The sequence below is a fragment of the Oryza glaberrima genome, chromosome 11 (genome assembly GCF_000147395.1).
Source record: "Oryza glaberrima chromosome 11, OglaRS2, whole genome shotgun sequence".
Lineage (NCBI taxonomy): Eukaryota > Viridiplantae > Streptophyta > Magnoliopsida > Poales > Poaceae > Oryza > Oryza glaberrima.
This window is the reverse complement of record NC_068336.1, coordinates 1,683,588-1,697,744: the sequence shown is the minus strand read 5'-3', so window position 1 is coordinate 1,697,744 and position 14,157 is coordinate 1,683,588. Positions and strand designations below refer to the sequence as shown.

The following is a 14,157-nucleotide window of genomic DNA, read 5'->3' as shown; positions in this document are numbered from 1 at the left end:
GTTCTCCCGTTACATCATGCATCTACATAACTTGCCCCTTTTGACGAAAAGGGATTGGATAAATCATTCCTGTGTTGCTATCTCCTGCTGAATCACATGCATTGTTCCTCAATCAAATGCATATCTAAAATGATCTGTATTCTCCATGATAATGAATGGTCACAAACTTAAATATGCAGCTTGAAGTTCATCAAGGGTCAATTAAACCACAGATCAGGCATCCTAAAGATGACAAAGGAATGCCGTTGATTTATCAACCTTCATTAATGTACTATGCTTGGTGTTCGACTTTGATCAGTTCTTCTGCTCACCGGCATCTTTCTCCGGCAGCAGCCGCGCACCGGCTTCTGCGTCGCCGTCCTTCGCCGTCGCCATTGACGCGGCCCTCCTCTCTGCCTCCCTGGCCTTGAGCCCCTGCAGCTTGGCATGGTTGTAGTAGGCGACGCCGAGGAAGGCAATGCCATAGCCGACGAGGTTGACCGGCGTGACGGTGTCCTTGATCACTGTCCAGGAGAAGGCGATGAGCAGCCAGTCCTTGACGACGCCGGCCACGTTCATGGTCAGCGCCGACGTCTTCCCCACCAGCAGGAACACCGCCAGGTTGAGCGCGAACGCGCACAGCGAGTTCGTCCCGAACACGAACACGTCGGGCCGGGCGGCGGCGCCCGCGGCGGCGCGCAGCCGCGGCAGCTCGACGAAGTACCATGGCAGCGTCAAGAACACGAGGCAGCACGGCGCGATGTAGTAGAGCGAGGTGATGGGGTTCAGCGACATGCCCTTGGAGGTGAGCAGTATCTGGATGAGCACGAGCCGCGTGGCCTCGGCGGCGACGGCGGCGAGCTGCAGCATGACGCCGAACGCGTCGAACCGAGCCTCGCCGTAGGCCGCGACGGCGACGCCCGCGGAGATGCCGAGCATGTTGAGCATGGAGGCGCGGCGGAAGGAGTCGGTGCGGAACGCGACGGCGAGGGAGTAGACGGCGACGGGCATGAGCGCCTTGAGCATCTGGATGAAGGAGACGGAAAGGTAGATGTATGCGGAGTTGGAGAACCAGAGCGACAGCGCGTAGAGCGCGCCGATGGGCACGACGGAGGCGGCGTAGAGGCTGGGCGTCATGGGCGGCGACGCCGGCACGGCGACGACGCGGAGGACGCGGACGAGCACCACGGCGAGGGAGGCGCAGAACGCCATGTGGATCATGGTGAGGGAGATGGGGAATGGCCAGTTGTACATCTTGGGATCAAGGATGTACTTGTTGTACACGATCACCGAGAAGCTGAGTGTGATCCACACGCTCACGTACGCGTAGGAGAGCAGCACCGACTTGAGCACCGACGGCGCCGGCGCCGGAGAAGACGACGACGACGACGACACGACGTCCATGGAGGCGGCAGTGCCCTTGCCATTACTGCCGGCTGCGGCTGCAGGGGCCTTGGCTGCGTTGTCGCCGGCGGCGCCCATTTGGGCGAGGTAGGAGAGGAAGCTTTGATGTGGCTGGCGCCTGGCGAGGTGTGACGCCGGCGGTGGTGGGCGCGCGCACGTAGAGGAAATGCGTCGAACAGTTGGTGGGTCATAAAGTTGGCGGTTGTTGCGGTGACGTGCGTTTCTCTATCGTCATGGACGCTTTACGTGCGGTGTGCTTCAGCGCTCGATCAGTTGCTGAACTGTACTAGCAAATGCTACTACAAATCTACAATTGCTTCATCAGTACTCAGTTACTCGGTTGGTCAACTGCTTGTGCGTGGGATCCGAGAATTAAGAAATTTAGACAGCTAGAAAGAGAATCAACTGCATAACACTTGACAAGAACGTGTGATAAGCTGGCTAGCAGCCTCATTAGCTGCACAGCTGACAATGAAACGGACCATTTCAAACCCGGAGAAACGTTGACAAACAAAAGGCAATTGAATAGGCACTCCAATGATTCGAGCTCACTTAACATGCCTCTTCGATTTCATCACGCATTTCATTCGAGAATGCCGAGCAGAAACTGTTACATTTTTTTTCCAATTTGAAAGATGGGAGATAACTATAGGAGTTCACAAAGCCCACCATAAGCCCATAGCTTCACAAGGTCTATGGTCCATTACTCATTTCATCTTGGAATAAGTTCACCGGTGGTCCCTCAACATAACAGCGAGATTTTTTGAGGTCCCTCAACCACAAAACCAGAAATGTTCGCCCTTAAACTCATTCAAACCGTTCACCGGAGGTCCCTTAGTAGTATATGTGGGTGTTTTCACTGACATGGCATCCTAGTCAGCAATGTTTTTAAAAAAAAAGTACATGGGCCCATATGTAAGTGGGAGAAAACGATGTGGGCCCCACATCCCTTCTTTCTTCCCCTTTATTCTCTTTTCTCCTTTATTTTCTTCTCTTCTCTCGTCTTCTTCGACGGGTCGAGACCGGCGGGGCGACGGTGGGCAAGAGCGGCGGCGGCAGCCGAAGCAGGTAGGAGCGGCAGGGGTAGGCGAGCGCGGTGGCGGGTGGGCGAAGCAGGCAGGGGCGGCTGTTGTAGCGCCCGTTCCGTCGTGGCGCCTAGCGGGAAAAACTAGCTCTTAAAAATCCTAATTGCGAAATCTGCTTCTTTGCTTGATGTCTAGTGTCCGTGCCATCTTTGATCTCAAATCCCCGATCTATCGTCGAGTTCAATCCCGAATTCAAATCCCTTCGCAAAAGTCTAATTCGCCTCCCTAGGGTTCGATGGGCCGAATCCCTCTCGGCCCATCTCCCCCTCCCTCCCCGGCTCTCTCTCTCTATCTCTCTCTCTCTCTCTCTCCCTCTCCACCGCTCTGCCCGAGCGCTGCACGCGCGTGCGTGCGAGCCGCGCCGAGCCGAGCCCTCCCTCCCGCTCTCGCTGCCTTTCCCGCCGAAGCCGCCCAAATCGCCGCGCCGCTCGCGCGCGCGCACCGTGGTGGCCGACCGGCCAATCACCGCCGCCGTCAGCCTCTGCCGCGCCTGCCCGCGCCTGCCGCCCGTGTCGCCGCTCCGCTCCAAGCCGCCCCGCCGTCATCGCCATCTTCATCGATTCAGCCCCGCCACTCCCCGCGCGTGCCTCCAAGGGACGGAGGCGGAGCCCTCCGCCCCTCTGCCGCGTCGCCCTCTCTCCCTCCCCCTTTTTCCCGAAGTGGCAAGGGGGCAAGTCCCCTTTTCCCTCCTCCTTTTTCCCCTTTTCTCTTCACCGCCGGCGTCATCCTCCTCTGTCGCCGTTTTGGCCGCGAGCGCCGAGCGCCAGCTCGCGCCTGGACCGCCCAAGGTCGGTTTCCAAACCGACATCGCCGCCCTATAAACCCAGGCGCCCTCCCTTCCTTTTCCCCTCCCAATCTTCCCCGTTTTCCGCCCAATCCGACGCTAGCAACGGATTCCCGTAGCCGCGTAGATGCTCTCACCGCTGGGAATCGACCCCTCGTGACCTCGTCGCCGTTTCCCCCTTCTCCCGCCGCCGGTTGCCGCCGCCGCAATCCGCCGCCGTCGAGCATCCCCCGGCGAATCCGAGCCGTTGGCTCGTCTCCTCTCGTCCCGTGCAACCTCCCGGAGTGCTCGCTTTCGCCTGTATCGCCGTGGTTCGCTCCGCCGCTCGCCGCCATCGTCCGCCGTCCGTTTCGGCCGACGTCATCGTCTACCTCCCGCCGGCCCACGTGGCAGCCACGTAGGCGCCACGTCGGCGCCAGCTCGGCCAAGACCGGTCGAGCCGACCCCGGTCAGCCGCTCCCTCCGGCCCCGCTCGCGCGTGCGGTCCACCGTGAGCCGTGAGGCTGCGCGTGGGCCCGCCGCATCCGCGTCCTCCGCGAACCGCGCGCGTGCACCGCGCCTCTCTCCCCGAACCCTAGCACGCGCCGCTTGCACCTCGCTCACGGTGAGCCGAGTCGCTGACAAGCGGGTCCCACCCGGGACCACGCAAGGTGGACCCGGTCCACCGGCTCCCTCTCTCCTCCCCACCCCGCGAGCCCCCTTGGGCCGCCCCTCAGGCCGGCCGGCCCAATAGCAAGGCTGGGCCGCGCCAACCCCTCTCGGGCCGCGCTCAAGCCGCCCGCGAAGTCTAATTCCCCCCCTCCTTCTTTTCTTTTCTTTTCTTTTTCAAAAAAGGATTTAAATAAATCCTTTTCCTTTAGACCAAAAATCCAATAATATTAGAAATTCAATATCTTCCCAACCGTAAGTCCGTTTGACTCCGTTCAACTTCCAAAATTCTTCAAATCTCGAGATCTATCTAATGGCACTCTTAGAGGTCAATAATAGGGCTTTATTTTCGCCGTTTGTTGAGTTGTTCCGTTTCGCGTGTAGTTCCGGAGCCCGAAGACCCGCAGTGCGAGGATTTCGAGGATCAAGCTCCAGATATCGAGCAAGGCAAGCCACCCTTGAACATCTTGAGCCTATATATGAACTTAATTATGTTGCTTGCAAAATATTATGCATTAATAGGATTGCACTTAATTTGTTTGCACCGTCTGCAAGGCAGACCGGTGTGCCTACCTAACTTGTTGCATCTGATCCTTCCATTGTAATTGTTATACCATGTTCCCTTGTAACCACCTAGTTGCGCCTCGATAATCGTGCACTCTGCACGGGTATCGACGGTCGCCTTCAAACTTAAAATTTGAGAAACATCTTGGGTAAAACTTGGGTTTTACAAAAGACTTGGAAAACCCGACACCTGGGTCGGTGCTTGCGAACTAAATGAATTTCCAAAATCGCGGACCGGGGAACGTACCGGGTGTACGGTTTCCCGCTCTTGCACTTAAGGACCGTTTCCTTAGAATTTCATCCGAACATAAGACAAGTACGACCACATGGGTGGAATGGGACACTCCTGGCTGAGTAATTAGCTAACCAGGGGAGCCTTGATGCCAAGAGACATGTGGATTCGCCGGAGTGGTGTCGGGGAGGACCCCTGGGCTTCCTGGCACAGTATGGTCTAGGACCTAATCTGGTGTTGGTCTGGAACCCCTCTCGTTGGCATATGGTGAACCTGTGTCGGCTTTCGAAATGCCTTGTCATGAAATCCTTAAGGTCTCTAGTCGTGGCTGTTCTGCACGGGCTGGATGATCCGGGTTAGTAATGTCGTGTGGGTAAAGTGTACCCCCTCTGCAAAGGTTATTAAACTGTTCGAACAGCCGTGCCCACGGTCATGGGCGGATGTGAGGTGATTCCTAGCGTAGTTTTGTTTGACTACTGCCTTGTGAAATTGCTGTTGTGGAATGGGTTTGATGTTTGGAAAATCTGCGGCTGATGGGATCAGCCAGGCCCGGGTGGCCGTTTGAAAGTTGTTGGCCGGGTGCCAATCTTGAACAATTCAAAAGACTGATACATTGCACATACTCCGATCGGACGAGACGCATTGTCTCATCCGTGTCGTTTGAGAAGCACTCACTTAGTTGTTTCAGAAAAAGGTTCAAATAAAATCAATTGCAAAAACAACAGCCTTTCCTTGAAGCCTGCATTAAACACTTATTTCCCATGGCTTGCTGAGTACTCCCGTACTCACCCTTGCTCTATATAAATAATCCCCCCCAGTTGCTGAAGAAGATGAAGCGGATCCCGCTGACGAGTAGTTCTTCCAGGAGCAAGCCGGATACGATGAGTTTTAGGGTTTCGGCCTAGTTCCCAAGTCGCGCCTATGATGTTTGGTCCAAGTCTTGGCTTCCGCTTCCCTTTTGTAATGCAGTTGTGAGCTCGGGATCTGTCCGCAGCCCAACATGACTGTACTCCTACTCTATAATAAAGAGACATCTGTTGCTGTGATATTCTGTCTTCCTGTGATACCAGCACTGTTTCCTGGGACTGGTATCGATTAACAGATTAATTTGGAGCGTCACGGGCTAGTTCTGCTCGGGATTAGTTCGGGGCGTGACAGCTGTGGCGCTCGCCCCCTACTCCGCTTGGGCAGCAGCAGCCGGAGAGACGCCGCCGTCGCCTCGGCCCTCCACCGCTGGCCGCTCCGCCCCTCTCTCGGTCATCCTCTCCCCCATCTAACACCGGCGCAGCTAGTCGCCTCTCCCCGCGTCGGCTGCTCTACGCGCCGCCGCGGCCTCGACCTTGCTAGCGGGACGACGGCGAGCGAGCGCGACAGCAGGCGGCGGGAGACGTGGAGAGGTGGTGGTCGGTACGACGGCGAGCTTGACGAGGGGAGAGCGCGCGGCGTGGTGGCAGGAGAGAGGAGAGCAGTGGCGTGTGTGGCGCGTCGACGGGGAAGAGGAGCGGTGCGACGCCCGCCTCCTCCCTCTCCGAGCGATCGCCGGCATCCCAATCACCTTCCTCTCTGCCGGCGCCGACCTCCTCGCAGCCACCGCCGGCCACCACGACAGCTGTGCGTGGGCAAGAGAAATGGGCGGCACACCTCCACCAGCACACTAAGCTACGGCGGGGCGGGCTCGCGTGCAGGCCGGGCGAGCTCGGACGGGCTCGCCGGCCGCCTTCCCCTCCCTCCCAAACCGCTCAGCCCGGCACCCGCCGACCACTGCTGCTCTCGCCTGACGCCGCCGCTCTGCTCCCGCGCTCCCGGCGCCCGTCGCCGCGCTCGACCGCTGCCACTCCACTCCCACACTCGCCCACCGTCGCTCCACCCGCTGCCCACTGCTTCGCTCCCGTGCACTCGGCGCCCGCTCCCACACTCACCCGCCGTCGCGCTCAACCGCCACTGCTCCGCTCCCACGCTCACCCGCCGTCGCTCCCGTGCTCCCCGCGCGCTGCCGCGCCCGCATCTGCCCGCCTGCTCCGCGCCACCCGCCTGCCGCGCTCTTTTGCCGCTCACCGCCGGCCTCCCCTCACCGAAGAAGAGAAGAGAGAAGAGAGAGAAGAGAAGAGGAGAGGAAACGAGGAGAGGGCGGCTGGCATGTGGGTCCCACGTATTTTTTTTATTTTTGTTGCTGACTAGGATGCCACATCAGCGAAACCACCAATGTATACTGCTAGGGGACCTCCGGTGAACAGTTTAAATGAGTTTAGGGGCGAACATTTCTGGTTTTGTGGTTGAGGGACCTGAAATAATCTCGCTGTTAAGTTGAGGAACCTCCGGGGAACTTATTCCTTTTATCTTTGGAAGTAAACGGCCCAGTTAAAATCCCGTACCATTCTTCTCGGCCCACTTTGATCTGTCACTCTTCCAGCATCTCGCTCGCCGCTCGCGCCGCCTCCCTCGCCGCCGCCGCCATCCCCATCTCCGCCGCAACCAAGGCTTGAGGCTACTGGCCGCGGAGGGGGAACCCAAGAGCGAGCCGCGGGCGGGGAAGAGAGGAGGGATCTAGGCGAGAGAGATGGGGTGGAAGGCTGCCGAGAAGCTCATCAGGCACTGGAAGATCCTCCGCGGTGACAACGTAAAATCTCTTTCCCTCAATCCCTCGTATTCCTCTTCGTCCTCTCCGTATCCTCGCGAAATCTCCAATCTCTCTTTGTTTGCTTCCATTCCAGGTGATGATTATAAGAGGCAAGGACAAGGGGGAGAGCGGGCTCATCAAGCGGGTCATCCGGTCGCAGAACCGTGTCATCGTCGAGGGAAAGAATTTGGTAGGTTATTGCTGTACTAATGCTGTAATGCATCCTCCTCCAGAAATTGTCTAATACTGCGTCAGTTTTGGGTTGATTAGTTGAAAGATTTCAAGGTTTTCCCTCGTCCTGGTTACCTATGACGGACGGCGGCGGCGCTTTTAGCGTCGTTTTCCTTCTTGGAGGCGTCGTTTAGAAGTCCTATTCCTTTGGGGTGTTGTGTGCTGCTTTGTTTTAAGCAGTAGGATCAGACGTAGACGCGTGGTGTGGTTGATTATTTTCTTTTTCCTGACTATAGTCTCTCAGGACTATAGGCTTGTATTTTTTTCCTTCTTTATCAATAGAAACGTCGCACTATCTTGTGCGGGTTGTTTCAAAAAAAGATTTCAAGGTTTTCTGAAAATTTTCGCTTATTTATCAATAGAAACGTCGCACTATCTTGTGCGGGTTGTTTCAAAAAAAGATTTCAAGGTTTTCTGAAAATTTTCTGAAAACGACTGCATTTTTTTTTCTTTTGGGATAAAAGGTTGTAGCCCAAACCATTGAAAATTTAGAACAGAGGCACAAACGCTTCATTTAATGAGATAAATGAGTGTATAACGCTTTATCTGTCAGATGGACTTGCAGTATGTAACCGAGCATAGAGCACTCGGTTTATTGTCGAAACTCCCAAGTCCTGAGTTCAGACTTCAGATTAGTGGTAGGAGCTGCAAACATAGTTTATGACTGTTGTAAATACTCATAACATAATACTATTCCACAGACCATACATCCATCGTGGCACAAGGATAGCATAATATGAAGAGAGTTTTTATCAAGAAGAATTGGATACTTGTGCATTTTATCGTACCTAAGCTCATCAATTAGCTAAGCATGATCCAACAAAAGCAGTGGTCAAATAATTTATCATCTACCAGAGCATAGAATAATCAGAATTTGTAGATGCCTGCTGGATCCTTGTGTTCTATGTACTGCATACTGCTAAACGCTCTATCTCTTTTGGATCATATCATGTGTGTATGTGTGATTTGTATGCCATAACAGAGGAGTAAATACTGAATTAGTGCTTCCAGTACCCAGATGGATCATGAGGAATTGATTTTAATGGATGCCATAGAAGAATGGGAAACTCTTGTCCTTCTAAAATCTTCACATGTTTGTTGTTACATGTTACTAGTACATTTTTCTTTTTGACCACTGGGCAGATGCAATCAGTAACAACTAACGACTAACAACATTGTCCTATTCTTATGTATGTGAGTGTTCTCTCTTGTACATAAGAGTTTGCATACTAATAATTGTACCTTAATGTCATTTCAGGTTAAGAAACATATTAAGCAAGGAGAAGGACATACAGGTGGGATTTTCTCAATTGAAGCTCCACTTCATGTTTCAAATGTTCAAGTACTTGATCCAGTCACTGGGTATGATACTTAACCATCCATCTTGTCATCTAGACAGAATCTTATTCTCCCATTTCTACTGCATTTTACTGGTAAAAGGTAAATTTATCCACGGAATGTTGGCAACAGGAAACCATGTAAGATTGGATACAAGTATTTGGAAGATGGGACCAAAGTCAGGTTTGCTAGAGGAATGAATGCATCTGGTGCTGTGATACCCAGGCCAGAAATTTTGAAGGAGCGAAGAAAGCCAAGACCTACATCACGTATGTCTCTGTTCATTGCATGGTTCCCTTTCAAGTGCATATACTTTTTTGGTGTCTATGCTGTTCCTTTCCTGGATCATAAAATTAAGCTGTGCCAATTTGATATTCAACTGAGATCACAATAGTAATAAATTTTGCTCCCACCGTTTCATATTATAAATCGTTTTGACATTTTTTTTGTAGTCAAACTTTTTAAGTTTGACCAAATTTATAGAAAAATATGCATCATTTTCAACACAAAACAAACATATCATCAAAATATATTCAAAATTATATTTAATGAAACTAATTTGGTGTGGTAGACGTTGATACATTTTTCTATAAACTTAGTCAAACTTAAAGAAGTTTAACTAGAAAAAAAAGTCAAAGTGACTATGAAACGGAGGGAGTAATAAAGGAAAGCATCAATTGCTTATAATAATCTTTGGTACTGTAACTCATGCGTAATTACCAGTTTACTACAGTAGATGTTTCTTATGATGTTTGGCTTGTGGTACTATTGTTTGTTTTGTAATTGTTCTGCATTGGAACGATAATAACAGTTGAGTAATAATACAAACTGAAAAAAAAAAAATCATGACTCTGATCTGTCCATGACCTTTACATACCTGGAGTCAAAATGTTAAATGTGTTTGCCTTTGTATTTTGGCTATCTATTATCGAATGACTAATATGTAATTGACATGCAAGCAATTGCGTTCTACTCCTGTCAATATATTAATCTGCATATGATGTAGTGTATATTTTCCTTTTTTGTGGGGAAACTAAATTTGGCCATTTTGTTTCATACATGCAGCTGGCCCAAAGGATACACCAATTGAGCATGTGCTGGAGAAAACCTATGATGCCAAGGCTGGAATTGGGATGCCTGATCTATAGGCTAGTTCTGTCTGGGTTGCTACTCAGGGAGAGTTCATTGTATGTGTGACAACACCCCAGTTCAGATAGCAGGAAGTCTGTCCTCAACTTTGCACCTGTATTGCTCTCGAAATAATTTTGTAATGGTCACTGAAAAAGCATCACCCGCATGTTTTTAGTCTCTGTTTTGGTTAGATTCTTTATCCCACTGGAAATGCACATACATTTGGCAAAAAAAGTTCAAATCATATATTCTGTTCTGATGACGCCTAAGCTGCGGCAGGGGCTTCTTCTGCCACATCATCTCTCTTCTTCTTGTCGCACGGCGGCTCGGAAACCTGCAGCGCCGGCTGCTGCTGCACAAAAGCAGCGGATTCCTGGCGCGCCGCGGAATCCGGAGGCGCCCTCGGCGACACATACATACGGCAGATGACGGGCTCCTCGTCGCCGGCGACGGCTTGCTGCCGGCAGCAGTGGTGCTCCTCCATCAGCCAGTCGGTGTAGCTCCCGTCCTTCTTGAAACGGAAGTTCTGCGTCTCGCCGACCTTGACCCCTGCCTTGTTCTTCACCCCCTTGCTGTTCTGCCTCACCCAGGTGCCATCCCCCGCGGTTCGCTCTTTCCTGGTGCTACTCCCCTCCTGCCGCTTGCAGCTAGTGAAGAAGAGCCTGCCACCTTTCTCGCACCTGGGCACCGGCGCGAACTTTCCGGCGAGGTCACTGGGCTCGCTGCCGTAAACATCGGCGCGGCAGATGAACTTCTCGGTGTCTTTCGTCGGCTTGCCGGCGATCAGCCGTGGCAGGTAGAAGGTGATGAGATCCTCTGCAGACGGGTTGAAACGAAAGCCTAAAGTGAGCATCTTCTCGACGTATTGCTCCATCAAATCGAAATTTCGTAAGCGGATCGGAGAGACGAAGACACGTATTGGCGGGAAAGTTGTTTAAAAATACAGAGCCATCGTGATGTAGGAGTAGTACGTGACAGGTACAGGATTTCGACACAAATTCAGATGTACAAGCAGACACCGGTACAAACTTGGAATCGGTCGGGGAAAGAAGAGCATTGTTTCAGTGGCTATCGACGAAGCTCTTGACGGCGTCGACGAGCTCCCGCGCCCGCGCCGCCGCGACGGGGTCGGACTCCACGGCGAACCAGTTGAGGTAGAACACGTGGCCGATCCCGCGGCCGCGGCTGACCACCGTCTCCACCGCCTTGCCCGCGCGCGCCATGGCCTCGCCGTACTCCGTCTGCGCGTCCCGGAGCATGTCCTCCTCCGCGACCATCACCAGCATTGGCGGCAGCTGGGCGCCCTCCGCCGCCGTCACCGCCGCCGCCGGAGACGTGTACGGGTGGTGCCTACCGGCAACGCGAGCACGACGAACTTGTCCACCGTCTCCTGCGTCATGAACGGGGTGGGCGGGTTCTCCAGCTCCGACGGGCTCTTCTCCGGCAAGATGAAGCCCGGGTGGAGCTGGACACCACCGGCGAGGCGTATCGGGTCGAGCGCCTCGGCCCCAGCCTCGCCGGCGCGTGCCGCCACGTTGTGCACGAGGACGCCGCCCGCGCTGTCGCCGATGAGGAACACGCGTGAGAAGTCGGCGGCGCCGCAAAGGCGTTCGACCGCAGGATGTGCGATGGTGTCGCTGCCCCCGGACGCGACGTCACGGAGCCAGAGCAGCGCGGCGTGTCCGGCGTCGATGGCGGCGGGTAGGCGGTGCTCCGGCGCGAGCGGGAGGACGACGGAGACGATGCCCGCGACGTCGAGGTCCACGGCGAGGCGGGCGTAGAAGCGGTGGTAGAGCGACCACGCGGCGTGGGACAAGCAGAAGCCGCCGCCGTGGAAATGAACGAGAACAGGGCGGCGCCTGGCCGGCGCCGTCGTCGTCAGGTACAGGCGGACGTCGACGCCATGGTCCGTGGCGACGTCGTGGACGGTGACCCCGTCGCGTGGGTCGTCGTACGGCGGGACGAGGACCATGAACGCGGCGGCTTCCGGCGGGCCGAGGCGGTCGACGGAGCCGTCGGAGTAGACGCGGATCCAGTTGGTGACGGACTCGACCAGCGTCCTGGTCGTCGTGGTCGGGTTAGCCGCCTCTTGACGCTCCTTGGTCGCGGCCATTTGCGGCAATGTTGCCATGGCAGCAGCTGGCCAGATGATCGAGTACGTAGCAGTGAAAATGTGAAATGAACAGGCTATGCTGCGTTTGTGTTTTATAGACGCAGCACGGATTCACGGCGAGCATGGATGACCTGGCCTTGCAAACTCTGCGCGCATACGTACGTCGTGTGGACGCGCTGGCTTGACGCCATCGTTGATTGGCTCAAGTCGTCTTTAATTTGTTGTAGTATGTTAATTTGAGTCTTTCACCTAGTCTTGGTGAGTCGTTTCGTCTCGGTCTAGCTTTAATAAAGCTCGATCGACAGAAAATGGTGGCCTTCTTCGCACCTAACACTTCCGATAAAATGGTGTGTCCTATCAAATCTCTCTGGAATGGAGGATTACTATTTTGCTCCAATAACTTATATGTTGATATATAGTAATGTGGTTGGAATGTCCATGTCCAAAACCAACTACAGGCCTACAGGCTGCTCAACTTATTAATTAAGTTAATTTGCTTCTTCGTTGGAGTTTCAGTTCGTATTTGCTAAAGTCAGTCAACTGCAATTCCCTAAATCCCATGCAGTTGACTAACAATAGCCGTTGGATAGATCAAATTGCCCTTCAAATATCACTAACACGGAGTCCTTTCCCGGCAAGCCGACGACGGAGCAGTGATGACCAAGCAGCGAAACCACATCGCCAATGCCGCAGTTTTTCAGTGAGTTAGCTGTCATTCGATCGAGGGATGTTCGGGATATGGCACGGTGTGAGAGGAGGAGATAGTTTTTCATAGAGAGAACTGCTCGAGCGGTTTCTAAAACTTATGCGGCCATGCGGGTGTGTCATCTAGGTCTCTTAAGATGCATTTTTGGATCCCAAACTTATCTTAGGTGTTATATAGTTCCAAACAAGCTTTAACTTGTTCTATGCGCTGATGTGGCATGCCACGGTAGTGACTACATGTTAGTCGGACCCATGTGTCAGTCATATAGGAAAAAAAATAAAAAACATATTCTATCCTCTCTACCTTAGATTTTTTTTATCTTTTTTTCTATCTACTTAAGAGGAGAAAATATGGTTTTAAATTTATTTTTTATATATGCTTGATATGTGGATTCCATTGACACGTAGGTGCCACCATAGCAATGCCATATCAGCGCATGAAGCGGGTTAGAACTTGTTTGGAGCTATATTACACCTATGACAAGTTAAGGGACCTAAAAATGTATTTTTGGAGTTTAGGGACCTAATCACCTAAATGACCCACCCACACAAGTTTAGAGACCAGCCATGCACTTCATTCTTTTTTTCATACTTTGATGTGCGATTTCCCCTCGTTGATTCATGTCATATTTGTTCTTTCTTTTTCAGATTTTATAGGTCAAATGAATAATCATGCATGTTTATGAAATGATATATATCGCATATGAATAATTTAATTTTCTTATTATATTTTTTTGTAACTGTTTAGATGTCATGTAAAAATGAGAGGATATTTCCTTAAGAGATAAAAATATTTCTCTATAGGAGAGTTATCTAGTGTCATATTTTTTGAGAGGCCATTAGAGTGCGATGAGGTGGTGGATGCTTGTGAGGTAGGCCTGAGAGACAATACTTGTATTTATTTTTAGAACTAGAGAGACTTGTTGGGTTATGATTACTTCCTGGCTATATATTCGAACCTTAGAGTAGTATATGGATCATTTAAAAGTGATATATAGCGTTTGAAAATATCAAGCAACCAACAAATACTATAAGATATCTTAGGGTTTCTTTATTTCCACCCCCACGAAGTTTTTTTCATGTAAACACACAACTAGTACGTGTAGTTCGGTGCACACTAACATGTAACTATACAAAGGGTTATCATATAAGGGTTTAAAAACCATCATAGTATATGAAAAAAAATGTTTTTGTGTGTCAGTAATATCAATATGTTACTATTGGAACCACATACTTAATGGCTTCCAAAAGAATGATAAGATATCTTTTGAACCATTAAGAACGATAAGAATGGTTTCTTTATTAGTAGAAAAAAAACTATATTGT

The 14,157-nt window shown here is 51.9% G+C and overlaps 3 protein-coding genes and 1 pseudogene across 3 annotated transcripts; 1 reads left to right on the top strand and 3 right to left on the bottom strand.

The window, feature by feature from the left end:
- Positions 1-121: 121 nt before the first annotated feature.
- LOC127754510 (probable sugar phosphate/phosphate translocator At4g32390) lies at positions 122-1,576 on the bottom strand. The gene has a single exon (XM_052280068.1). The coding sequence runs from the start codon at positions 1,459-1,461 to the stop codon at positions 295-297; it is 1,167 nt and encodes a 388-aa protein (XP_052136028.1). The 5' UTR covers positions 1,462-1,576; the 3' UTR covers positions 122-294.
- Positions 1,577-7,075: 5,499 nt separating this feature from the next.
- LOC127753967 (uncharacterized) lies at positions 7,076-10,236 on the top strand. Its single transcript, XM_052279416.1, has 5 exons — positions 7,076-7,313; positions 7,408-7,503; positions 8,803-8,906; positions 9,015-9,151; positions 9,948-10,236. Exons 1-5 carry the CDS (start codon positions 7,254-7,256, stop codon positions 10,028-10,030), a joined length of 480 nt encoding a protein of 159 aa, XP_052135376.1. The 5' UTR covers positions 7,076-7,253; the 3' UTR covers positions 10,031-10,236.
- A 42-nt stretch (positions 10,237-10,278) lies between these two features.
- LOC127754602 (NAC domain-containing protein 90-like) lies at positions 10,279-10,887 on the bottom strand. Its single transcript, XM_052280173.1, has one exon. It carries the CDS (start codon positions 10,885-10,887, stop codon positions 10,279-10,281), a length of 609 nt encoding a protein of 202 aa, XP_052136133.1.
- Positions 10,888-10,939: 52 nt separating this feature from the next.
- On the bottom strand, positions 10,940-12,170 carry LOC127753966 (probable carboxylesterase 17; annotated as a pseudogene).
- Positions 12,171-14,157: the final 1,987 nt, after the last annotated feature.